Consider the following 26,218-nt stretch of genomic DNA (forward strand, 5'->3'; position numbering starts at 1 on the left):
CGCGCGCGGGCCCAGGCCGCCGGGCTCCAGCCGAGCAGCGGCGGCAGCGGCAGCGGCAGCGGCAGCTCGCGGCGAGTCCCCGCGCCCCTCGCAGCCCCTCCCCGGCGCGGCGCATGGAGACGCGGCCCGCCGCCCGCCGCTGAGCCCGCCGCCCGGCCCGGGACCCGCCGGGGCTGGGGTGGCCTCAGACTCCGACCGGCCCCCGCCGAAGCCGGACTCGGGCTTGGCCGGCCGCCCCCGCCGCCCCCAGGGCTGCGCGCGGCCCGCGGGCCTCGTCGCCCGCGCGGATCGCCGCGGCCCGGCCGTCCCGTCCCAGGAAGTGGCCGTCCTGACCGCCATGGCTCACTCCCCGGTGCAGTCGGGCCTGCCCGGCATGCAGGTAAGCAAGAGCCGGGCCGCGAGGGGAGGGAGGGATGCGCGGGCCGGGCGGAAGCGGGGAACTTGGCGGTGTAAACACGGGCCCCCCCTGCACGCTGCCCCTTCCGGGGTCGCGCGGGCCTCCCGCGCGGCGCTCCAGCCCCCAGGGCGCCCCTGCCCGGCGCCGCGGCCCGGGGCTCGGGGGTGGGGGTGGGCGTACGGCTGCGGGGGCGCGGCCTGGAGGCGCCCTCGCCGGCCGGGAGCCGCGGTGGTCTGGCAGGGGTGTGGGGGAGGCGGCCGCCTCGCCCTCCCCGCCGCCCTCCCCGCACGACGCCTGCCGAGCTGCAGGCCCGGCGCCGGCCCGCTCCCCGGGAGAAGTGATGGGGGCAAATGCCCTTGGAGGCCCCGACCGGGGCTCGGGGCCCGGCGTGCGGGCGGGGGGCGGTCGAGGCCCCGTTCCCCCGGAGCAGGCGATAAAGTTGAGAGGCCGGAGGGGAGCCCCGGGCGCGCCCCGACTCGTCCTGGGCCCGGCCGGGCGGAGGAGGCAGGGCGGGGTGAGGGAAGGTGTAACCGCCAGCCCCACTTCCAGCGCATTTGCTCCGCGCCTTTCCTTCTGGTGCCAGCTGAGGGGAAAGTGCGAGCGTGTCAACCTTCTGGAAGGAGGGAATCAGTCGGACAGCATGTACTCCAGTGTCCCGAGCCGAGGTTGACCCGCCCGATCTGGGGACACTGGGCTTTCACTTGGACACTTGATTGGATCCAGACGAGTTCCTTCCAAGTAAACCTCCCGTTGATAACTTTGTGGCATCTTGGCTTACCAGTGACTTTTGGGGCGGGGGGGAGTTGGATTTCAAATGTGCGTGCTAGCATTAAAGTTTTTTCGCCTTTGGGGACTGTTTTTAGCCCTTTGGAAAACAAAACCACTTGGCTCTGGTTAATTTGTCGTATTTGTTAAGCGCACAAATGGTGGCAAAATAATTAGGATCAAAATCTCACGGTGCAGTTAAGAGGATGTCTCTAAAGTTTTGCTGTCCCAGTTTAGTTGAGCGAGTGAACATAAAGAGCTTTAAAAAAACAACCCCGGTATCCAAGTGGATTATTTGTTGTTTTACAGACATCAGCGAGCTCACTTTTTTCTTCTTCCCTTGCTCTTTAGGGCTGAGAAGTGCAGTGTTTGGACCTGGCATCTTAGGGGCTGAGACTTGAATCTGCCCCGTCTTCTGTGGCAGATCATCCCACCCCACCCCACCTCACCCCACCCCACCCCACCCCACCTCACCTCACCTTATCTTTTTTTTTTTAACCATAAAAAGAAAGCTGGGCTTCATTATTCAGGTTTGAAATCTAGAAAAATAGGAACACAAAGCTACCAAAATTTTATCCTGAGGGTTTTTTTTTTTTTTTAAAGGAGTAACAGTCAAAGTTAGTATCTTGAGTGTACTTGAAGAAAACTGCCCTTGAATCTCATCTAAAGAGCTTTTAAACTCAACACACATTTAAAACCTAAGCTTCTGCTGACTGCTAGGTAAAAATCAGATGTGGTTTCTTGGTATTTCTTAAAGTTCCTCCTTCACGTTGGTTTGAATGGAGAGGCAGGAAGGCACGGTGAACTGGGTGAAAGATGATTCCTGAGCGGAGAGCAAGAAGGATCTCTTGAGTTGAACATTTTTTCTTTCATCAGTATTTCCTTTAGACTGACTTATACCGTGTTAATCAGGTTGTAATCTAGGACAGATGCCTCACTTAGAGGTTACGGTGGAGGTATAAGGCCTTTGTGGAAAGTGAATCAGTTTGAGGAGGTACTTAAAGCCCTGTTGGCTGGTGCCCTGAAGTCAGTATCAGATGGTCACCTGGTGGTGGTGTCTGTTCTCAACATTTTTTGTCCTCACTTTTTTTTTTTGGTCATCAAGAGGGTGGGTCAAAAATCTTAGGAAGAGGAGGTAAATTTCCATTTCAAGGGAACTGTTTTTGTTTGGTTGAGACCACCAGATTTTCAGCTGTCACAGGTTTGGGGGGCTGTAAAAGGTGGCTTTGACCATTCCTGTCTTTAAGTCCATCTACAAACTGTGTAATCGTGCTTAGTATGCTATTTGGGGAAGAACATTCCTTTCCTCTCCCTTCTCCCGAAAAGAAAAACAACAAGCACATTTATTTTTCTTCTTTGAATTAACAGTTGTTACTGGCCCGGGAGGCTTTCCTCAAAGTGGATTTAAATTAAATGAAAGGCATACCTGCTTTTGACTGTAATCTAGGATAAAACAAGAGAGACGTGCTAACCCTTCTGTGCCCTGTCCTGATACCTTTGTCCCCCCCTCCCTTTTTTTGTTCCCCTCTCTCATCTTCTGAACAGGGCTTATAAGGAGTTGGGGTAAAGATTTCGAGAAAGACAGCAGAGTGAATTCAGGCAGCCTGAATTTAAGTATCAAAGATATTTAAAAAGTAAGCCTGAAAGGACATCTTAGTATAAACACCATTTTTCGTTGTGTCGCAAATCATTTTTATGCCTCTAGATTTTTACTGGTACCTCTGGAGGCAGAGATATTATTTATGCTGTCTTCTGGATGTGAAAGCCAACAGAGACTAATTGAACTGACCAAGGACAGGGAGTATATTAGCTGGCAAGCGTGTGATTTGAAACCAGAACTTTCCTGTCTCCCAGACTATGCTTCTACTTACCATGCTGCCCTGTTGTTTTATTATTAACTTTTACAAACATTAAAGGTTTTTTTTTCCTTTCCAGTTTGGGTTTGCTGAAGAAATACGAAAAATTAGGAATATGAGATTGATATTTTATTTGATCAGGAACCATTATTGAAAATTTATGTGCCAGATCCTAGGTGAGGGGTGGAAGACATCCGAATGAGTTAATATTTGTAATAAATGTTTAATGAAGGTTGCCAGGGGCCTTTCCTTTTTTACCTCCCACATCCCAGTTTCTTACTAGCATGGGGAGAAAATAAAAAGTCATGAACTGAATGTAGTAACTACAAATAGACATAAAGAAATTAGGTTGATTTGTGGAAGTATGTACTCCGTGTCCTTGGACATTTGTTGTTTCAATCAGTTTAATTCAGATTTGAAGAAAAGCAAGCTTCAGTTGGTGGTAGGAACACTAGCCAGCTTTTAGTTTGCGAAAATTGTAATTTAAAAAGAATTAGATTTTGGTTTATAAATTTCTCTTGCAGATTTTTATCAGTCACACCTAAGCTTCCAAGGTTTTTTGGTTTGTGACCCGTGTAAGAAGTATATTTTACATCAAGATCTGAAACAAAAGTTTCAGGAGACAGCCCTGATCCTTACCACTTGTGATGCCCTGATGTTGTGTCATGTATTTTATTTAAAAAAAAAAAAAGGAGGTGGTTGCAACACTAAATTGATTTTTACAGCTGACTGGTTTGACCCAAGTTTGAAAAATACTGAATTAGGTATGCCACATGTGTAGGACAGCTGAGTTACTTAGCATGTTTTGAGGATGTCCTTAATTTAGGATATTTTCCTATTTGAAAGTACAGGCAGTTTACAGGAATAGCTGGGAAACTTAGTTTCTACTTGGTAAGTCATCCTGCCCCCTCTCTCCCTCTGCATTGATCTAGTTGGTTGGAGAGACCAACCTTTGCTGAGAATGCCCCTTTAAGTTGGGATAGCGAGAAGGACATTGAACAGCCAGTTTGGACATGTTGGGAGCTTTCCTCAAGTGCTCTTGCTTACCCTGGGGAAACCTGTGTGGACTTGAGAATCTGGGAAATGAAGGAAAACAGAAGGACAGCTGCATTTAATTGTGGCTTCAGTGCTCTTGCATTTTTTTTTTCTTGTTAGTGTCACATTGCCATAGTTTTTTTTTTCCTGTTTCCATGGAAGAGACCTCTCCATGTTCAGCGTGTTGCTGTCTGCACCCTGCGGAAAGGTTGGCGTCATGTTATGGTGTGTGGACGTTCAGGGTATTTGTGAGATGGAGGTTCTGAAGGCACCTTGAGGGAAATGCTTTAGTGTGGAATGGGGTCTAGGGTCTTAGAACGTTGGACGAGATGGGGAGCCCACATGCACGCAGCACGTTTCTCTGTGGAGTGTGGTGCCAGGACCTGTGAGGGGTGGGTGAGAACCTCCCTGGGCCATGTGCTCAGGAAGTCAGCAGCCCAGTGAGAGCTGATTTCAAAGGGGTTGGAAAGCAGGTTCATGTGGGGCTAGCCTGGACCCCAGGGCTGGAGAGGCAGCGGGGGCTGGGGAAGGGGGCCAGCTCTGGCTGGGGTAGGGAAGCGCTGAGTGTCTTGAATTTTAGGGGTCCTGCTTCCCTGCTGTAGGTGGAAGGAGTTGGATTCTGGGGCATGCTGGCAGTGAGAGGAACCCCAGGCTGGTGGGAGGAGGGGCAGACAAGACTGAGTGGTTGGAAGTTCAGGTATCAGCCGGATAGCCAAGGTGGACTTTTTTCTTTTTAAAGATTTTTTATTTTCAAGTAATCTCCACCCAACGTGGGGCTCCAGCTCACAACCCCGAGATCGAGAGTTGCATGCTCCATCGACCGAGCCTACCAGGCGCCCCTCAAGGTGGACTTTCTAGCAAGATTGACTTCAAACGTTGGTAATTTGAACTCTCAGCGAACATTTAACAGTCTTTTTTTACGATCTCCAATCTCCTCTGCTTTTGACCCTTTTTGTTGTTCTATGCTAAGAGTAATAACGAAAATAAAGGCACGGTTTTCTGTTACTGTTAGTTGCCTAAGTATTTTATTTAATAGCCATTTCAATACTTCATATTCCCTCTTTTCTTCTGTCCCCAACATTTAACAATGTTAATAATTTGTCTTGCTTAAAAATGTATTTTGGGGGGGCAGTGTTATAAGACGATTTTTTTTTTTTTAAGATTTTATTTATTTGCAAGAGAGAGAGAATGAGAGAGAGCACGAGAGGGAGGAGGGTCAGAGGGAGAAGCAGACTCCCCGCCGAGCAGGGAGCCCGATGTGGGACTCGATCCCGGGACCCCAGGATCATGACCTGAGCCGAAGGCAGTCACTTAACCGACTGAGCCACCCAGGCGCCCAAGACGATTCTTATAAATTATTAAAAATATAACTTGGAGTTGTCTAGGACATTTTGGTTGTAATCCCAGCTATGGGAATGTTCCTGGTAGTATTTCACCGAGAACCAAATGACCTTCAAGTAGAAATTGGTCAGGTTAGATTTTTCTAGGCTGCTAAAATAGCACAGTGTCCCCTCAGAGTAGTTATGGGCAAGTGGCAGCCATCTTTGCTTTCTCGTTCCTGTATGTGATGTAACTTCTGCGCTCCTCTTTGCCCTGTTCCAATGTGTAGAGCTGAGCTTGCTTCCTGCAAGTGGACATTGCTTTTCAGTTGAATGGTATTTCTAGGACCTTGGTACAAGATGTAGTGTGAGGAGTAACTGAAGAAATGAGCCTGTTGGCAGTTGCTGCTTCTTTCTAGAGTATTTTTTACAGACAGGCTGAGGCTGGGGTCAAGGAGTCAGAGGATCTCTTGAGAAACATGCCACTTGGCGCTCCATTTGGGAGCCATCTCCCAGTGATTCAGAGTTGCCTGCTTAGGAATACGGGACCTGCAGGAAATGGACCACACCCAACCTACCCTTTTGTGGCTTTTTTTTTTAATGCTTTAGCTCAGCATTGTTATCATTCATAGAACCTTGTAACAGGAGTGCGTGCAGGAAATAGAGGTCGCACTGTTATCTCTGTGTCTCTTTAGGGTCAGCTGCTATCCTTGGACCAGTCATTTCCCATAATTCATGTTTCTGCGGTACAATATGTTTAAAACTAGTGCCAAGTGCTTTGGGAAAAAGAAAAACAGCTAATAGAACACCTGACTCCTGGAGTGAGTATGGAGTTTCCTAATCCTAAATGGCTGCCTGGTTTCCAAGGTTCAGATTAAGAAATATAAAGCAGGATGTACCTTTGCTTGCTACAAAGTATACAAACACCTCAGATTGAGGATTACCCCTGGGAACAGCACTCTTGACTTTAGAGACCTTCCATTATGTTTTCTCGAGGGTTGTTGTTTTCCTGAGGGTTCATGGCCAGTACAAGGAACCTTATCTGTGCAGCGCCCACTGGTATCTGAATAAATTGTGGGAACATTTGGAGTTTTGTATTAATGCTTATGAAATATGTAGCGGGTGTTTATCTTCCTATTATTTTAAGCTTCTTCCTATTTTTAAACAGATTTTTAGGCCCTGAGATTTGAAATGACCGTATAGGTCCAGATTCTTTGTTTTATTTTTAATTATTTAGGATTTTTGTTTAGTTTTTATTTGAAAGGTTGAACACATGATTTCAAGAGTCCCATGGCCTTATAAGGTTTGTTTGGAAGGATAGCAGTGACTTGCCCCTTGCCTCCCATGTCCTGCTCCCCAAAGGCAGCCCCTTTGATCTCTGTTAGCTGATTGATGTTATTTCCACTTTGTGTATGAAGAACATTTAAAACTTGCTGCTACTTTGTTTCTGGTTTCAGGCATTATCTGTGGACTTTGGACTCTGAAGAGGAAGCTTTGGTTCTTGCCTCCTCCAGACACATGTCCCTCTGTTCCCTCTCCCCAGCATAGTTACATTGTGACTTTGGTTACATGTGTGTGTACACGTTAGTGTGGCCGTCACGCAACTAGGCCGTCACGCAACTAGGCCGTCACGCAACTAAGCCCGTGCCTATATGCCCAGCCCGGCCGTTAGCGAACCGGGGTAACTTTGCAAATCTTCTCTGAAAGTTTTTTTTTTTTTAATAACGTAATTGCCTTAGTTTGGGCTGCCAGAACAACATACCATACATAGACTAGGTAGCTTAAACGATAAACATTTATTTGTCGCAGTCCTGGAGCCTGGCAAGATCAAGGCTCTGGAAGGTTCTGTGTCTGCTCAGGGTAACTTCCTGGGTCATGGATGGTCTGCTACATGGCAGAGAGGTGAGGGAGCCCTGTAGGCTCTCTAAGGGTACTTATCTCAATCCTGAGGGCTCCACTTTCATGATCTAATCACCCCCAAAGGCCCCACCTCCTAATACCAATCCCATAGGGAACTGGGTCTCAACATAGGAATTTTGGGAGGACACAGACATTCGGTCTGTAGCAGTCTTTATAGCTTATTCAGCCAAAACTCACACAAGTTGTTGAAACCTTTTCCAAAGCTCAGGTAGAGATCCATGTGACCTTTTTGGAGAAGTCTTCCTGTGAGCCCGCTGAGCCGCTCCCGTGTGGACTGGCAGTCATCCGCACTTGGTGCTCTGCTCACAGCCTGTTTTCTTTGGCCCTCAAATGTGGGACTCGTGCTGCTCTGGACCACCTCTTTTCTCTGTCTCCCATCATTGTCTGTCTGGGTTCACACTCTTGTGTTAATGAAGCATATCTTGCAGTGCCTTCCTGTGGCTAAGGTACATGGGAGATAGGTTTTTTGAGGTCATGGATATCTGAACATTTCTTTTCCTCTCGATTAATATTTTGGCATGGGATATAGTCACAGGGCGGAAATTATTTTCCTCCAGGATTTTGAAGGCATTTCTCCACTGTTTTAGCTTTCAGTCGTTGCCGGCGAAGGCTGCCGTGCCACACCAATACTGGATTCTGTGTGTGTGAGCTGTTTTGTTCTTCCTGAACCGAATAGGATCGGAATTTTTTCTCCGGGACCTCAGTTTTCACAATGACATGTCATGATGCGGGTCTGTTTTTTGTGACAGGTACTCAGTAAGCCCATTTAATCAGGCAGCTCAGGTCTTTTCTGTGTTCTTCCTTTCTTAAAGTATTACTTGGATGTTGGACCTTCTCTTGAGGACTGGTCCTCAAATAGTTTTACCCTTTTAAACCTATTTCCTACCTGTCTTTTTTATTTGGCTTTCTGGAAGATGGTCTCAGTTTTTTCTCCCAGCTCTTCTAATGAGTGTTTCTGCTCTTATTTTTTAAATTCTAAGAGCTCTTTTTGGTTCTCTGAATGTTCTTTTATTGTTGAAATATTTGCTCTTACCTCCCTGGATATGTTAACTGCAGTTATGTTTCTTTCCTTCAGAATAGATTCTCTTCCTCCAAGTCCCTTTCTCTCCTCATGTTGGTCATGATCTTTCTTTCTAATGCTAGAGGCCACCCTTGAATGTCTGCTCTTAAGAGTGGGGGCAACCAAGCTGGTTGGAAATCTGCCCTTGATTGGAGCTTTTTAAACCTCAATGATACCAGGTGCTTCTACCAGATGGGAGAGGTGAGGAATAGCTGATGTCCATTTCTTTCAGCTTTTTATACATTTCCCCTTCCTGGAGAAGCCTCTGACCAGCTCTGGTCTGGACCCCTTATTGTCTACAGCTCGTGCTCCGGGCTGATCCCTCCTCCCTTCTGCGGCCTGAAGCCTGATGCCCACAGAGTGCCGGATGGACGGGAAGGACTGCCCCCATATTTCTGCCCACTTCTGGAAGTTCATTGCTTTTGGTCTTCTCTCCCCTCCTGGTAGGCAGAGGTTTAACCTTTTAAGAGAACTCCATTTGCTTATGGTTTATTGGGATTTCAGGATTGTCCAGAGTAGGTGCTTATGCTCAGTATGCTTCCTACCTGGAAGTCCTTCTCTTCAGGTGTTACAGATGAGTGAATAGAATGATTACAATTTGAATTCCAAGGTCAGAACTTCTCCAAGTGCCCTAGCGTGGTAGGACTCCTGAGGCCCTTGTCGTCTTCAGGAGATTGTGCCTTCTGTTTTCTCTCCGTTAGTCAACGACAATATAAATATATGCCTGTTTTTTCCATATCTCTAACAGTGACCTCCACTTCCCTAACTTGAGCTGAGAACCTGCTTTTCTCCGTTCTAGGTCTCATTTTCTAGTCTCAAAATCGTGTGGGCACAGAACCCTTTCTTGGAGCCTTGTAGTATCTCTTTGGAGAAACGTTTTCTTCAGTTGATGTATGTTTTGGGGGCCCAGCCCCTGGCCTGGAATTGAGTGTGTGCTTCTTGGGAGGGTGGGGGGGCAGCATCAGTCCCGGCTGCTGGTTCTGTGGTCAGCACAGGACCTGGGCGCAGATGCACAGCAGATGTCGGAGAGCTTGCCAGGGTGTTCAGGTGGACACGTGGTGGAGCCAGTTGGCCGTGTGTTGGGGGCTGTGCGCTGTGGACTGAGCCCCGTGGCTTGGGGGTCTCCGCACGCCCCATGCTGTGCACGGCCTTGTGCGTGGCCTAGCGCTGCTCCATAAATACTCGGTGTTTATGAACCAGCGGCTCAGGTGTGTATCTAAACAGGTAAGGCTGCTCTTGTGGGATGTGACCTTAAAATGATTTCCTACTTAGGAACAAAGTACTTTTTTTGGGTAGAAATTTAGAGTGATAAATCATTAAGTGAAAATGAAAGATAATCCAGAACTTGGGGGACTAGGCATTAGTTAGCAGTTATTTTAGGCACCATTTCGTAGGATAACTTTAGAGTTCTGTGCAGTGTGGTTACAGTTGTTAAATTGCTACCTGAACTCCCGATGAACTGAGAGCCAGCTGAAGAAAGGTATTGTTTGAACATCCCGTGAGCTTCCTTATGTTTGATGCACTTCATTGTACCAAATGTTTCTTGAGAGGTAATTTGAAAAGAGAAAGATTGTTTTTTGTTTGTTTGTTTTTTTTTTTGAGAAGAGAAAGATTATGTTAAGTACAAAGAGTTACTTCCTCAGTGGTTCCTCATGGTAGGCAGGTTTTCTTTTTCCTTCTTTTCTGTGTTACCTGAATAGGTAAGTGGGAGAAGTAAAGGTGCCTTTGGCTTTGCTGTATTGCTCAGTTGAGCAAATGAGTATTTGTTGCTCTTAGTGGAAGGAAGCCTTGAAGGAGTAGGACAAACTTTTATTACCTTCTTCTCAAGGGCAGGGCTCTGGTGGGCGGTTTCTGCCCTTGGGCAATCCTCGAGGCCTCTTCCCGGGGTGTAAGGGCCCTTACACCGATTTTACACCAGAGGCTTAGGAAGTGTAACCAAGGCCCCTCAGCTAGAAAACAGCCTTGCTGGGGTTAGAGCCCTGACCTCTGATGCCAACATTGGTGGTGCTCTCCCTTACACCAGAATGCCTCCCGCTGAGCCTTTCAGATCCTGCCCCTGCCCCGTCCTGGCCCACAGGGCTCCTGTGTCCCTAAGGGTCACGTTGTGCTTAAAGCCTCTGAAACCAGCCCAGTCCAGGCCTGGTACGAGATGGTATTTTGGTTTCCCACCTTTTTTTTTTTTTTTTTTTTCTTTTAAAGATTTTTTTCCTGCTCTGGTATTATTATTATTATTTTTTTAAGATTTTATTTATTTATTCATGAGAGGCAGAGAGAGAGGCAGAGAGAGAAGCAGGCTCCCAAGGAGCAGAGAGCCCGATGCGGGACTCGATCCCAGGACCCTGGGATCATGACCTGAGCCAAAGGCAGACGCTTAACCATCTGAGCCACCCAGGCGCCTTCTGGTATTATTTTTAAGTGGCTTCCTAGAATGTAGGATTGTGGCTGTGGGGGGTGGTGACTTAGATGTTTTCCCCATTCCTGATCCCCAGTCCCTCTACTGAGCCCTTCAGCCCACCCCTAGGCTGGGAGTGGGGCCTTTGGCTGGCCCCTTGTTTATTGCCTTTCAGTTGTTGCTGGGATTAGCTGAAAAAAGTACCATAATCAAACCAGTGTTTTGTTTTTTTAAGATTTTATTTATTTATTTGACAGAGAGACACAGCGAGAGAGGGAACACAAGCAGGGGGAGTGGGAGAGGGAGAAGCAGGCTTCCCACTGAGCAGGGACCCCCCACTCGGGGCTCGATCCCAGGACCCTGGGATCATGACCTGAGCTGAAGGCAGACGCTTAACGACTGAGCCACCCAGGTGCCCCAAACCAGTGGTTTTTAAGTTTTAGCATTTCTCTTCATCACCTGGAGAGCTTGATGAACTGTGGACTGCTAGGTTGTTGGTCTAGGATGGAAACTAACAAGTTTTCCCCATGTGTGTCTGCCTCAGGGACCACAATTTGAAAACCATTAAACTGGAGAACTAAAAATCCTTAAATTCCTGTTGCTCTCCACTGTGGGACACTCTATAGTGACGCCCATTTGAAAGCTCAATTGACAATCAGTGCTTGGGGGGGCGCCTGGGTGGCTCAGTTGGTTGGGCGACTGCCTTCGGCTCAGGTCATGATCCCAAGGTCCTGGGATTGAGCCCTGCCATCGGGCTCCCTGCTTGGTGGGAAGCCTGCTTCTCCCGCTCCCACTCCCCCTGCTTGTGTTCCCTCTCCCTGTCTGTCTCTCTCTCTCTCTGTCAAATAAATAAATAAAAAAGTCTTAAAAAAAATATCAATGCTTGGGGCGCCTGGCTGGCTCAGTCAGTAGAGTGTGCAACTCTTTTTTGGGGTTTCACCAGTTCAAATTTTTATTTTTATTATTATTTAAATTCAAGTTAACATGTAGTGTAGGATTGGTTTCAGGAGTAGACTTTAGTGATTCATCAGTTGCATATAATACCCAGGGCTCATTACGTCAAGTGCCCTCCTTAATGCCCATCACCCACTTAGCTCATCTCCCCTCCCACCTCCCCTGCAGCAACCCTCAGTTTGTTCCCTATACTTAAGAGTCTTTACGGTTTGCCTCCCTCTGTTTTTATCTTATTTTAGTTTTCCTTCCCTTCCCCTGTGTTCATGTGTCTTTCTTAAATTCCACACATGAGTGAAATCATATGGTATTTGTCTTTTTCTGACTGACTTATTTCATTTAACACAATACACTCTAGTTCCAGCCATGTTGTTGCAAATGGCAAGATTTCATTCTTTTTAATCCCCGAGTTATATTCCATCGTGTATATATACCACATCTTCTTTATCCAGTATTCATCAGTTGGTGGACATTTGGGCTCTTTCCATAATTTGGCTATTGATAGTGAGAGCGTGCAACTCTTGATCTCGGGGTTGTGAGTTTGAGCCCCACATTGGGAGTAGAGGTTGCTCAAAAAGAAAATCTTAAAAAAAAAGACAATCAGTTCTTGAGACTTATGACTTGTATTTTAGAAGACTGACTTTGGAACCATGGGTCTGACTTTGGGAATTGAATAGGCTTCTGGGAGACTTGATGGAGACTTTACCATTTTAGCAGGTAGTATAAACCTGTTGGGAGGTAGAGGAGGATGTGTGTTCTGTATCTTTTTAATGTCAGAACCTTATTTTGTAAGGACTGCATCTCTCAGAACTAGCATTCTACGGTTCTTTTGGAAAACACCGAACCAGAACAAAAGTCCTGAACTTGATCATCTTCCACAGAGTTGTGAGGATAACTTCTTTTTTTTTTTTTTTAAGATTTTATTTATTTATTTGAGAGAGAGAATGAGAGAGAGCACATGAGAAGGGGGAGGGTCAGAGGGAGAAGCAGACTCCCCGCTGAGCAGGGAGCCTGATGCGGGACTTGATCCTGGGACTCCAGGATCATGACCTGAGCCGAAGGCAGTCGCTTAACCAACTGAGCCACCCAGGCGCCCGAGGATAACTTCTCTTAACTGTAGTTTTTATCACGTCATTCCCTGCTTAAGAGCCTTTGGTTGCTTCCTGACCAAATACCTCGTACTGCTTTTCAGTCCTTCTCCCTGGTCAGCTCACTGCTTGTCCTTCCTCTGTGAACCTGCTCCTCTGGCAGGATATCCCCTGCCTCCCCAGTAACCCCTGGTGAGCTCTTAGTATTTATGTCATGTTGCCTTCTTTTTTCTTAATTAGATTGAAGGGAAGACCTTCAGGGAAGGTGTGCATTGTCCAGCCAGCTCCCCATGCTGAGGAGGGGGGACAGTTAGGAAATGAATGGGTTCTCTTTGGGCAAAATCCATTTTCTTTTCTTGGCAGTTGTTTTGCTTAATACTTAAGATATACATATATATGTTTGGAAAAAATATTCCAGGCCAGTAGACTTTCTAATGTTTGGGATGTCAAAGGTTTTATGCTTTTATGTCTCAATAGTTGATTTGATGTTTAATTCAAAAAATGATCTGTATTTCTGTATTAGCAGTCTTTTATTAGAGTTTACTACGATTAGCTAAACTTCAGTCTTACCAGACTTGCTTATTTGAGGGTGGTTTTTGGGGGAAGGGAGAGGTCTTGATTTTTTTTGAAAGTGCATTGTCATTTTTCTGAGGTTTGTTACATGGCTTTTTCCAGTATAAGGGTAAATGGTATAATAAGCAGATTTAGGAGACGGACTGTGTCAGGAAGGGTAGTAGTGAGCTTCGGGTTCCTCTCTTTCATTTGTCAACGAAGAGTCTGGAGTCTTTCTAAAAACAGAATTTGTGACATTCAGAGGGCTTCCCTCCGTATTGTCTCCTTCAAGAAACAATGAGGCGCTGCCGTGAAGTGAAACTGAGTGCATTTCCTGGCCTTGTTCTTACACGGCTGCTTGTATTTGTCCCCGATGCGGACACGCCTGATGGGGTGGGTGGTCTCCAGTCACACTCCCAGATGAGCCTGGGCTCATGGAGCACCAGCAGCCTGGGCGTGGCCGGAGATGTTGCGGGGTGGAATTTCATTTCCGCTTAGGCTTGAAGCGGGGTCATGTTTTCAAGTGATCCCATAGTTTAAAAACAGTTTTGAGTTGAAAAGCAGTTTTACCAAGGATCTACTTGATCCCTCCCTTGTGGATGGATTACTGTATGTGGAGCAAATGGTTTCTCAGCCCACCCCGAAAATATGAATAAATAGAAATATAAATGTTTATGTTCACATATGTGTGGGCATACAAGGTATGTTAATTTCTTTTTCCTTCATTGTGATCTATCAGTAAGTAGCCTTTAAAAAGCTTGTGCTGTGACACTCCTGTGTTAACACTTGAATTTAAATAAAAATTTGGAGAAAAAGAGATGTAAAAAATGATAAAATATTTTAAGCCCTTTTAAAATGGTAAAATTCTCCGTATTTTTATCCATGGTTTGTTGCACATATTATTTAATAGGTTAGCCATAGCGATCAAGGCTGGTTTTGAAATTCCGTGAAAATGGTTCTTCCCTGTGTCCTTTTGTGTCAGGGTAGGTATAACTCCGTTCATTTCTGCTGGGGGAATCTGTGGTCATAAGGCTCTTTGAAAACCAGCGCAAGGGCCTTCACCCGCATATCTGCTGCAATGTAAGAGCCCCACCACCTACCCTGGCCAGCCTGCCTGTGTGTGTTAGTCTATTAAAAAGTCATGGGGGGGGGCGCCTGGGTGGCTCAGTCCTTAAGCGTCTGCTTTCGGCTCAAGTCATGATCCCAGGATCCTGGGATCGAGCCCCGCATCGGGCTCCCTGCTCCACAGGAAGCCTGCTTCTCCCTCTCCCACTCCCCCTGCTTGTGTTCCTGCTCTCGCTGTCTCTCTGTCCAAAAAAAAAATCTTAAAAAAAAAAAAAAAAAAGTCATGGGAAGTGGGGATTTGAAAATGGGTACAGAAATGGGAACCCCATACGGGGAAATCACTCTCATGCTGTCCCCCATGAAAATATTTCTAAAGCAAAAGCATCTATGGTCCCACTACTTGAGTATAGCTGTTTTTTTATTTTGTTTATTTTCCAGTTGTCTCTGTATATACATATGTTTAAGAAATTGCAGTCATACATAGGTGCTCATTTTATATTGTTTTCCAGTCAGAAGTGGATCATAAATACCATCCCCCATTTCCACGTGATTTGCTTTAACGTCCTAACCGACTTACCCTCTGCTCCGTCACGTAAGGCACGCCTCCCTGGGACGCTGAGCTCTCGCCAGAAGCACCGTCCCGTTAGGCTCTGCTGGTTGGACAGCGTAATTCTGCACTTTCTTTTGCCTTTGGCGAAAGAAACAGTAATTCATCCTTCCTCCTCCTTCAGTGGTATTACTGGACAGCACTATTACTGTTAATGAGTTTTTGTGGTTAATTGCTTACATTGATAAGCTCGACCATTCACCCAGTGGGATTGCAAATTCATGCTGGGCTCCTCATGCCTTGCTGAGTTGTACCCCAAACAGAGGACACTGCGTGTGGACTGAGGCCCCAAAGGCTGGGTGTGTGTGTGTGCATGTGTGTATGAGCACTTGCACATGTGTGCACGGGCTGGTGTGAGCAGTAACTCAACAGCAAAACCGCTCTCCTTTCTGGGCCTCCTCTAGTTAGCCAGGGAAGCAAATTGTAGGGACCTGAAGAAGATGAACAGCACTGAGTTGTATTCTTCTTAATTGTTCTTCAGGTGATACACTTTATAAATGTTATAAGTATTCTAGTTTTTTTTTTTTTAAAGATTTTATTTATTTGTCAGAGAGTGAGAGTAGTGCAAGCGCACAAGCGGGGGGAGCAGCAGAGGGAGAGGGAGAAGCAGGCTCGATCCCAGGACCCTGGGATCATGACCTGAGCTGAAGGCAGACGCTTAACCAACTGAGCCACCCAGGCGCCCAAGTATTCTAGTTGCAAAATAGCTTTTATCTTGTGTGTATTTCTTTTCAGTCTTTTGCTTTAATGAAAAGTTGTAGATGACAGGGAAACTGGCAGGACCGTGAGAGGTGCAAATATTGTGTGTTAAGATTCCTTCTCTGAATGAACATTCGCTCCCGAATAGGACCAGTCTGCTGTTTAGCAATTTCAGAGTATGTACCACACATGCTGTGTATCCATGTTTCTTCCCGTACAAGGTGCACACGTGAGCGAGGGACCACGAAGCCGTGGTGGTACAGGGGGTGAGGTCGGGTGCCTCGCTCGCTGCATGCAGGGACCACGGGGCTCGAGCCACCAGATGAGTCTGTCAGCACCACGACTGGGAATCGCCCCCCATCACTTCATGTTGTCCTGCCGGCGGCAGGGGCGGGGGGTTGGGGCTCAGATCAGCTTAGATCTTTCCTCCAGAGGAGTTAGGAAAAACTGTTGTTTTTTTCAGAGACTTGGGGGTTTTGGAACTTTGAATAAGGGACATGGACCTGTAACTACCGACCTTCTACTATACATATGTTTTTAATGAATGGAAAAATGGGAGAACTAGAAGGCAGTGATAGGAGAGTGTAGCATTACCGAGTTCTGCTGGAACCTGTTGGCCTTTCTCTTTATTTAAATTAAAAAATTTTTCTCTATTGTGTCATTGATGGTCTTTATTTGTTTAGCTCTTAGAGCGCAGGCACGGAAATGAGTGTTGGATAGACACGCAAATAAGAGGAGAAGGAAGTGTTGTGAGACGCTGTGGGTAAAGGTCTTTGCTATTTAAAGCTGAAACACTGTAAGTGTCGGCTGGCCTTTTGCCTTGTGGTATTTCATAAAACAGAAACATTTATAAGGGATATATTTGTATTTTGATGATAATTTAGTTCCAGGATCTTTTTTTTTTTTTTAAGATTTTATTTATTTATTTGAGAGAGAGAGTGAGAGAGAGAAAGAGCACAAGAGGGGAGAGTGGGAGAAGGAGAAGCAGACTCCCTGCTGAGCAGGGAGCCCGATGCGGGACTCGATCCAGGGACTCCAGGATCACGACGTGAGCCGAAGGCAGTCGCTTAACCAACTGAGCCACCCAGGCGCCCTAGTTCCAGGATCTTAGCACGGTTACAGTTTGATGCAACCAGAAGCAAAATTTTCCAAGTGTCAGAAAGTTAGTTTAAAATATGAACATTCACATTCCCCAGTGTGTGTCAGATTTCGTTTGTCAGTTTGTCGGTTAGAAGTCCGGCATGTTTTCTTACAGCAACGAGTTTAGAAATGGTGGTTAAGTTGTGAGGCTAGGCTAGAAAAGCCTCACTGACCTACAATTTAAGGGTCAAGTTCCTGGTTCTGAGGGCAGGAAACCAGCTGGGGTAAGAGAGCTAGGGGAGAAGGAAGCGTTTTTTTTTTCCTTTTCTTGGTGTAGGCCTGGCCCCAGGCAGCATTTCCGAGCTCACGGTGGTCTCTTGCAGAGTGCTGGCCCTCACTGTTACCCCCAGTCCCTGTCTCCTCCCCCCGTGAAGTGAAGGCCGCCTTGGTACCGTGGCTCTGGTCTGAGACCTCTTGACCGCGTCCCCCGCAACAGGTTCTGGTAGTTTCCAGTTAAAATTCTTGACTCCTTGTTTTAAAGCCGATTTTAGCTAGATGTTGGGCAAGCGTCTGTACTAGTTGATATACAGATAGTAGTTGTTAATTACAGGAAGAAAGTGTGTTGCTCTAAATGCCTAAAATGTAGAGTGTCAGGCAGTGAAAGACCGACAGCATCTATAGGAGATGACGTATATGCACGCGGAAGATGCTGGTGTTGGAATAGGGAAGACAAATGCTAAACCCTGTCTTCAGGGGGCGTACATTCTAATAGCAGGGGCACGTATGTAAGCACACTGGTCATTGGGATGAATGCAGCTGCAGGAGGGTAAGGCACAGAGGTAGCACAGAGGAGAGAGTAATGAAATACTAGGAGGTGGCCCTTTGAAAATCGATAAGGGAAATGATGCCTGAGCTGTGTTCAAGAAGATTTTTTTTAAAGGCACAAAGAGTGTTCAAAAGCATAAGAGTTTTTTTTTTTTAAATAGCATCAAGTGTTTGGAGAAGTGCAAGGAATTCAGTTTTGTTCGACATAAAAGGGAAAGGAAGGAGAATAAGAGATAGGAGTTAAAGAGGTAGTCAGGGACCAGATCAAAAAGGACCATGCCGAGTGGTCTGGGCTGCAGCCTATTAAGTGAAGCAGAATTCCCAGGGAAGTTTGCAGCTGCAGGCCGAGACCAGTTTTGGATTTTACAGTCTGGCTGGTCCCTGGGCTAGGAGCCCCTTGCTGTGGCCCCAGGCGTGCCGATGGGGCACAGGACTGAGGCATCCGTGGCTGGGTGGGGAGAAGGGGAGGGATTTCAGAGGGAGCAGTAGGTGGAATGGACTGGATTTGGTGGGGGTGGCAGTGGAGGGAGAGAGGGGTCCAAGGGGAGCTTCTAGGGTTCTGGCTTGGGCGTGTGGGTGAATGAATGGAGGGGCCACCGATTGGTGTAGGTGATCAACCTGTGGAGTTGAGGTAGGAGATCTCTGTCTATTTCAGATGCCTGGAATGTAGGTGGAGGAAAGGAATAGGTGGTTTCATATCTGGGTCTGGAGCTTGGGGAAGGGTCCAGGTGAGGAGGGACTGAAGCTGACTTACTAAGTAGGTCATCAGTGGTGGTTAGCAAGACGGGCGTGAGCACGTTGAAGAGGGTGTTGGAAAGCTAGGAGCCCGCGTCTGATCTCGTAGGCACCTGGATGCTCTGTCAACCTGCTCTTCCCTGGGAGTCCTGCTCTGAACTCTGCTGGCCCAGCAGCAGGGCATTGCCACCCGAGGCCCCAGGGTGGAGGGATGGGTGTTAGTCTGTCACCAGTGGGCAGGGCTCACGAGCTGATTGTCCTGAAGTCAGGAGCAGCTTGTGGTCTCTTGGGTGGCAGGGCGTTTCTTTTGATGAAAGTTTTAGTGGATTAAATCCTGTGCCGGAGCTCCAAGTACCTAGTACTCAAAATATGCTGAATTTTGACCCTAAATCTCTTTCATGGGTGGTTTCATGGATGTGATTCCTGAAGTGGATCAGAGAGCAACTTTGAGCTAGAGAGCAGAATTTAACAAGGACATTCAAACATTTTGGTCTGGTTACACCTGGAAAAATCGGTGTGGAAGCCCCTAGATTAACTAAACCAAGTGAGCTTTCCTTTTAGCCCAGAAGGATGAAGCTGAGGTTCCTGCCGTGCTGCTTACTCCACGAGGTCCAACCTGGGAGGAAGTTGGGAAGAATGAAAGCAGTGTTGGGGTGGGTTGTGTTGGGCGGTTGCGTTGTTGAAATCATTTTCTTCAATGTGTTGTGTACAACTTATAGCATGCTAAAATGCCAGTTTTTGACAAGAAGTGGATTTTGGAGTTGTATCTAGTTGGTTTACTTTTAGTTAATCTCCAAGAGGTCTGATGTTTTAAAAAACTTGGGGGTCTGGAGATAACAGTTCATGAAACTTGATGGGGTCAATCAGAGCTGCTCAGTTGTATTACTCTCTTAGCCAGAGCTGATTTTAATAATTAGAGTGGAATGGCCCATTTTGCAGTTGTGCTTGGTAAAGAGCAGTGGGCGTTCAGTGTTTTGGGGCAGTGTGGGTTCTTTGGGGGGCAGTACCTGGAACAGTAAAGATACTCATGTTCACAACAGAACTGAGCAGAGGATACACGGATTTCCCGTATATTCTCTGCTCCCCCGCCACTCTCCGTATCCACCCCAGATTATATTGGTTCCAAGTGATGAACCTACATCAATGCATCCTTATCACCCAAAGTCCGTAGTTCGTGTTAGGGTTCACCTCTGTCACACAGTCTATAGGTTTACAAATATGTAAGGACATGTATCCACCCTTCCAGTATGCAGAATAGTTTCACTGCCCTGAAAATCAGTGAGGGTATTTTAAAAACATGTCCTTTTGGTTTTACTGGAGGTTTTTTTTTTTTTTTTTTTTAACTGGAGTATTTTTTTATCTGTACACCATTTTTTCCTCATTGTTTTTTTTTTTACTTTCTGACTTGACCGAAGTAGTTTCTCTTGGTGTGGGTGAGCCTGGGTTGCCCTTGGTATCCGTCCTCCTGAAAGCTGCTTGCCTTTGGGTTTTTCAGGGTGCACGTATCCAAAATTACATCTTGAGAAGTTAGTGGGTCTTGGCAGCCATCCAGGAACTGGACGAGGGAAGATTCCAACAGGGCCTTTCCCTGCAGTTCTTGTTGGTTCTCTGCTCTTCCAGTTAGTTATTCTGAGACTGTTAAGTTAGAAAACATGTACCCACACTGAAAATGGAGGTACCTTGTACCTCCTCTAAGTAGAGCTCACTTTTTGTTTTGACTCCCTAAAATTACTTCAGCCCCTCCTTCCCCAGCTGCATTGGCGGGGGCGGGGCGGAGGGAAGGAGATCTCGCCCCAGGGATGGAATAGGTGCTCTTAGGCTTTGTAGGTGGTTTGCTTCTGAGCCCCCCAACTCCACCGACTCCACCTGCGTCCTCACTCCCGCCTGTCCTGAGGCCTCGCAGAGCTGCCTCTGTACTGTGGACCTGTCCTTAGCGTCTCTCATGTTTCTGACCTCAGTTCGGTCCTTAGGGTCTGACCCCCTTCCCATAACCCAGTTCCTGTGGAAGGCTGTTGGGAATTGTAAGGAGGGAAAAATTCATTCCACGTGGCTTCCCACTCCCCTCCCCCCAGACTAATGTAAAGATTCCTTTAAAAAATTGAGCGATAACAAATTTTATTTAAAATATTATAGAAGTACTACATAATTAACTGTAAAAAAAAAAATCAAACAATGCAGAATTGGATGGTTTTATCCCCCAGGGGTAACTAATGTTGAGGGTAAGGATTCTGTGGTTGCCTTAATTGCAAAGGATTGTTCACTCTTCTCCATTGAGAACTGAAGGGGAAGGCTGGGAATTCTGTTTATTTTTTTCTTCCTTATCACAGCAGTTCCATTGGAAATGTCACTAACCTCTAACCAAGACCCCTTAAGCAATCCAGTTTCAGCCAGCACTTAAGTGCTTTTCCTGTTCCTGATGGGACATGATACTCATTCTTCAACCAACAGAGATGTTTTGAATGTCTGCTGTGTTTGAAGGACCGTGCTAGAGGCTGGGGGAGGGGATGAGCTAAGCCTGCTGTCCTTAATGCGCTCGCAGCCCGTTGTCCGCCAGGCATTCTGGCATGCTGAGCAATCGCTGGGCGTACAGGGTGATACTAATCAAAGTGGGTGAAAAGAATGAAGCCTTCCTGGAGGAGGTGACATTTGAGCATATATCTGAGTAGTCCTTTAAGGTGCTAGTGGGTAAAGGGCATTCCAGGCAGATAGGGTCTTTTCATAGAATTGGCTGTAGTTTGGGTAACTGGTGTAGATGAGTTAGATTAACGTTTTTCTTTCCTTCCTACCTGAGAAAATGGGAAAGAAAAGGTATAAGAGAGGTTTCAGTTTGGAGTAGGATAAAAGTGCTAAAAAAGAAAGGTGAAGTCTGGGGGTTTCAAGTCAGGTGTCTCCTTAATGGTTTGGATAATCCCGATTATCCAGAAGTGGCCTAAAGTGGCTTTGGTGGCTTCTTAATCTATTTCTGATTTGCTTGAGGGACAGATAGCAGGGAGAGACTGGAAACCTAGGTAGGGCTTGATTTCTGTAGGCTAGCCCCAGTATATTACATTTTTTAAAGTTGAGTCTTCATTCCTGATTCAGAAGGGTGGTTTGTTTATTTTTTAAATTGGGCTAAATACACACTGAAGCACGATAGGGTGTGTAGATGGTTTCGCTTTATTTTGCATTCTTAGAGTCGGGCCTCTGGAACTAAGCAAAAATACCATGCAGGGTGCTTCTGGGTGGCTCAGTCAGCGAAGCGTCTGCCTTCGGCTCAGGTCATGATCCCAGAGTCCTGGGATCGAGCCCTGCGTCGTGCTCCTTGCTCAGTGGGGAGTCTGCTTCTCCCTCTCTGTGTTCTCTCTCTCTCAGATAAATCAGATCTTAAAAAAAGTACCATGTAAATGAGTGTTTTTACCTTTGAGCCAAGAGCCTGAGCTGCTTTCATATGGGCGAAGGCTGGCTGTGTCCAGGAGCTTTCCAGGGAGGCCAGTGTGTGAGGAAGCACAGATGGGTTTCAGTGATGGTTACCTGTGGTTGAGGAGACACAGCTATGGGAAGGAGGCAGCTCCTGTTTAATGAAAGGCCGAAGAAACGAGGAAGCTTTTCCCTTCTCTGAGTTGGCCGTGGCCATCGACGTGTCGTCACTGAGGGCGAAGAGCCGTCTGTGGATGGTGGAGGTTGGCTGCTGAGGGGACCCCGAAGTGTTAGAGCTGCAGGACGGTGTTAGAGCTGTATCAGTGAGCGCAGTGAGTGGGCGTCCTGTAGAAAAGTCAGGATCATTAAATCAGAGAGCTGCAAGGTGTGACTTCCTACTCTGTGAGGTTACACAGGGCTTAGCAGGGAAGAGTGGGTGGCATTCAGCTGGTACAGGAAAGTTGATAGTCGTAGTTTGGGATTAGCTGAAGATACTTCAGATGGTTGGAGTGAAAAATTCCCTTAGCCCGAAACCTTTGTGTGTCACGGTGTGTGTGGTCTACACGGTCTCAGGGTGGCGTTGCCGGTGGGGTTGTGTTAACGACAGTCCAGTTGCAGAGGCCCCTGCGTCATGACCCCTGTGGTGCCAGCCCGGGCTCAGGAGGGGGGCTTCTCTATTCATCATTATTTAGGGCTTCCCCGGGAGGTCCAGATGCGTACTGAAGGTCCTACAGTAGATTGAGTAGTTGACTAAAGAGAGTAAGTAGTTGACTCATTTTTCATAGAGAAAGATGTGGCATGAGGGGGGTGGGGGGGTAGCGGGTGTACATGGCTGGTGTGTGACCTGAGGCTAAACCCTCGGGACGGGTCAGCTCCTTGACACTCGCATGATTTATCTTCCCCTATCCAGCCTTTAGTTGAAATTTACGGTGTGCCAGTTGTCTGCGTTTCAACTGCTACTGCATGTAATTTTAGCATTTGTGACTCAGAAGAAAAATGCAACTAAGGCTTCAGGTCAAACTATAACGGGAACATGAGAACATTTGTTATATACCAGTTTAAATTTTTTTTCATATATTATTCTCAGGAAAACTATAGTATGTATTTGTTCTTTTACAGATGAGTAAACTTTGGGCCTACAGAAACAAGTAACTAGTAAGAAACGGAGGTGGATTTGAACCCACGTGCATCTGGCCATGGGCGCCATCTTCTTTACGCTGTGCCAGGTTCTCCAGTACGTTTGCCTACTGGACTGCAGAGTTACAGTTTTCAGTTGAGTTCTCAAGGGAGAAATTGGTGATCCAGCCCCATAAATGGCCTCACGTACTCTGAGGGCTTAGCAGCCGATTGTTCTGTATGGAGAATAATTACAGTTTGGGATGGATTTTTTGGGGCATTTGATTGGATCGGTGACTGAGGCTGTTGATACTGAGGTATGGAAAAGGTTACTTGTATGTGTTATGCATTTGTTCAGTTTGCTCAGTTGGTCAGACAGAGTTGGTAATAAGGCCAAGGTTTCTGGGTTGATAGCTGAATATATCTGGGGGTCTCTCAGAGAAAACAGTGATTTGCAATTACAGATTACACCTCCGCCTCTTGCCTCCCTCACCACTGAGACGTTGGAGGGCCTCAGAGATCAGGGTGGGGATAACTGTGTGGCAGTTCTGTGTTCTGTGGCAACATGAAGAGTTAATCTGTTCTGTCTGTTGGCGATTGAGAAAATCCATCTTCTTGGCTTCTTTTGAGCCTGCCACTTGGTTCTCTCTCAACACCTTTTTGGAAGCGAGAAGTAGGAATCTGACTTTTCCATGATGGAGGGTGTACCACCTGCATTGCTAGGATGGGAGATAGGAAGACCTGTTGTGGGTGATAATTAGGAAGAGGAGCAGCCAGCCTGCTTCTCTTCGGGTTGGTTGGAAGGAGGCCAAGGAGAAGGAGAGCAGGTAGTCGGGGAGTGTGTGAGGACTTTGCTGCCTGTGAGCACTTGAGTTGGCCAGTGAACGGAATATTCTTGGCAAAATTGGTCACCTTATAGCAGTCTCATCCATAGTTCAAGCTTTTTGACAGGTCTGATAATGTTCATCATTAAAAGAAAGCAAAACCAAAAATAGTGACAAGTCTTTTGTAAAATTAGTTACTCCAGTGTTTAGTTTTTGTAACATTTAGTGGAAAGAAGGTCAGTAGGCCTTTGACAGCAAAAGGTCTTTTTATGTATGGCCATCTGAGATCCGGGGCATATCTGGTGGGGGAACCCAGTGTTGTGGGACAAGGTGATCAGTGCCCTGTGCAGGCCTGCCCTTTATCAGGTGTCCATTGTGAAAGGGGCATCATACTTATCACCTGGGCCCCGCTACCAGAGTTATTTTGCCAGACCTTGTTCTCTGTCTGAAAGTGAGGATCCATGTGTAATTAAACGTGCTGTCCTTTAAACTGAGTGATTTTGTATATTGAAGCTATTTCTCTCATTCTTCAGTGAAACCTAGGATGACAAAGTTTTTTTTTTAAAGATTTTATTTATTTATTTGAGAGAGAGAGAGAAAGCATGAGCAGGGGTGTAGGGGCAGAGGGAGAGGGAGAAGCAGACTCCCCGCCAAGGAGAGAGCCCGACATGGGGCTTGATCCCAGGACCCTGAGATCATGACCCGAGCTGAAGGCAGACGCTTAACTGACTGAGCCACCCAGGCGCCCTGACAAAGATTTTTTTTTTCCCCTGACAAAGATTTTAAGAGTATTGAATCACATCCATATCTTAAGAAATTCCTGTGATTTTCCAATTTCTTTAAACTTTCATGTTTCCTTTTTAGTTTCAGAAGAAAAATTTAAATGGGCCTAAAAATAAATGCAAATATAGCAGAAATTAAGTTGTTTTTCAGATGATTTACCTTTTTTAGTATTTTGGTTTTGTTTATTGGTTCTTCTTATGGAGAGAATTGTTTAACATAAATGCAGTAGTTACAGTGTTTGGTATAATACAATTCAGGATGTTTAATCTATTATAGAAGCACATTTGCTGCTTTTAGCCTTTTGATTTTTGTCCATATTGATTTAGGGTAATGGATTAGAGATGTCTGAAAACTGACCTTTTGCAGCCAGAATGGTTTGAGCCAAGAATTTGGGACCATAAACTTAAAATCTTCCTGAAGTCAAGTCTGGCCTTTAAAAAAAAAAAAAAAAAAAAAAAAATCTTTCAGTGTATGTATGTGTTCATTAAAAATGGAAGTGTTACAGCTCTGCTTCCTCCTAATATAAATATGTAAAATAAGCTCATTCGTAACAATTGGGACAATGCAGAAAAACACTGTTAAAAAAACCATAAATAACCACTTGTTAGTATTTTAATGTACATCCTTCTGAAGCAGTTTTCTGTGAATGTATGTTACCCATCTGCCCCCTCCACATACAACAAAAATGGAACCCCTCTACATGTATTGTTCCATAATGTGCTTTTTCCTGTTAAACATTGGAATGTTTCTCCATGTTGATAAATCACCGTTATATTGAGTGGCTGCTTGGTATTTCATTGAATGGCTGCAGAATTATTCCTGAAACTAATCCTAATTGATATCTGCTTAGGTAGTTGGCAACTTAAAAAAAAAAAAAAGAAAATGTCAATGACTGTATGAATCTTTACACTTATCTAGTTATTTCCTTAGGATGCACTAGAAGTGGGAGTTTTATTTCCTGACTTTCATTTTTAGGTACTGTTCATGCATGTTTATGGAGTCTTTGTTGCTTCCTGAGCTCCCATCTTCCCTGATCATTTCTATCTTTTTAGTCCTTCATTTTTAGATGATGATTGTTCTCCCCGTCCTTGTTTGCAGCAATTTTTCTACATTTTCTGCTTTTAACGTGATGTTTATTTGGGTCATGGCTTTTTACTGCCTTCAACTGTGGTGACTACTTTTTTTCCCCCTTCTTTTTTGAGACTAAAAAATAAGAGTGTCCCGATTTTATTTAGTTTCTTTTAAAAAAAATTTAGCTTAGAATATTTTAAGTTCCAGTTGGTTAATACAGCGTTAGATTAGTTTCAGGTGTACGATACGTAGCGCTACAGCATTTCATACCTCACCCCTTTAGCTTCTTTGAGTCAAGAGAAGTATTTGAAACCTTTCCGCTCTCCCTTGCCAAGTCCCCTGGAAGGATGAGACGTCATTTTCCGTCTGCCCTTTGCTTGTTGTATTGCTTTGTTCTGCGCCCCCCGCCTCGCTGAGTGGCATTTCTGCAGGGAGGCACCTCCGGGGTTAAGTTCTGTCTGGCCCTGCGGTCTGCCCTGGACCTGGACTGCTGCAGCGCTGGGCCAGCACTGCGAGGCTGGCTTCTCTCCCTGGTTGGGGAAGGGGGGGGATGGCCCTGGTCAGCCAGGCCTCCTGCATGGGGCGGGGCCCTGCCACCCCAGAACCTTGCCCTTCCTAGAGAAGAGCCTCTCGTTTTCAGAGAAGCCGCTTCTTGCCCGGGGCCTGGCAAGTTCTGGGCTGG

General features: G+C 46.2%; 1 protein-coding gene across 1 annotated transcript in view; it reads left to right on the forward strand.

Moving 5' to 3' along the window:
* Positions 1-44: 44 nt before the first annotated feature.
* Positions 45-26,218, forward strand: part of STK24 (serine/threonine kinase 24) — a 110,129-nt gene continuing 83,955 nt past the window's right edge. The window contains exon 1 of the mRNA XM_035003147.1: positions 45-379. Coding sequence (XP_034859038.1) covers positions 338-379 — 42 coding nt within the window. The 5' untranslated portion in view covers positions 45-337. The remainder of the gene's footprint in view (positions 380-26,218) is intronic.

Source organism: Mirounga leonina, unplaced genomic scaffold (assembly GCF_011800145.1).
Source record: "Mirounga leonina isolate KUSES-001 unplaced genomic scaffold, KU_Mleo_1.0 Mir_127, whole genome shotgun sequence".
NCBI lineage: Eukaryota > Metazoa > Chordata > Mammalia > Carnivora > Phocidae > Mirounga > Mirounga leonina.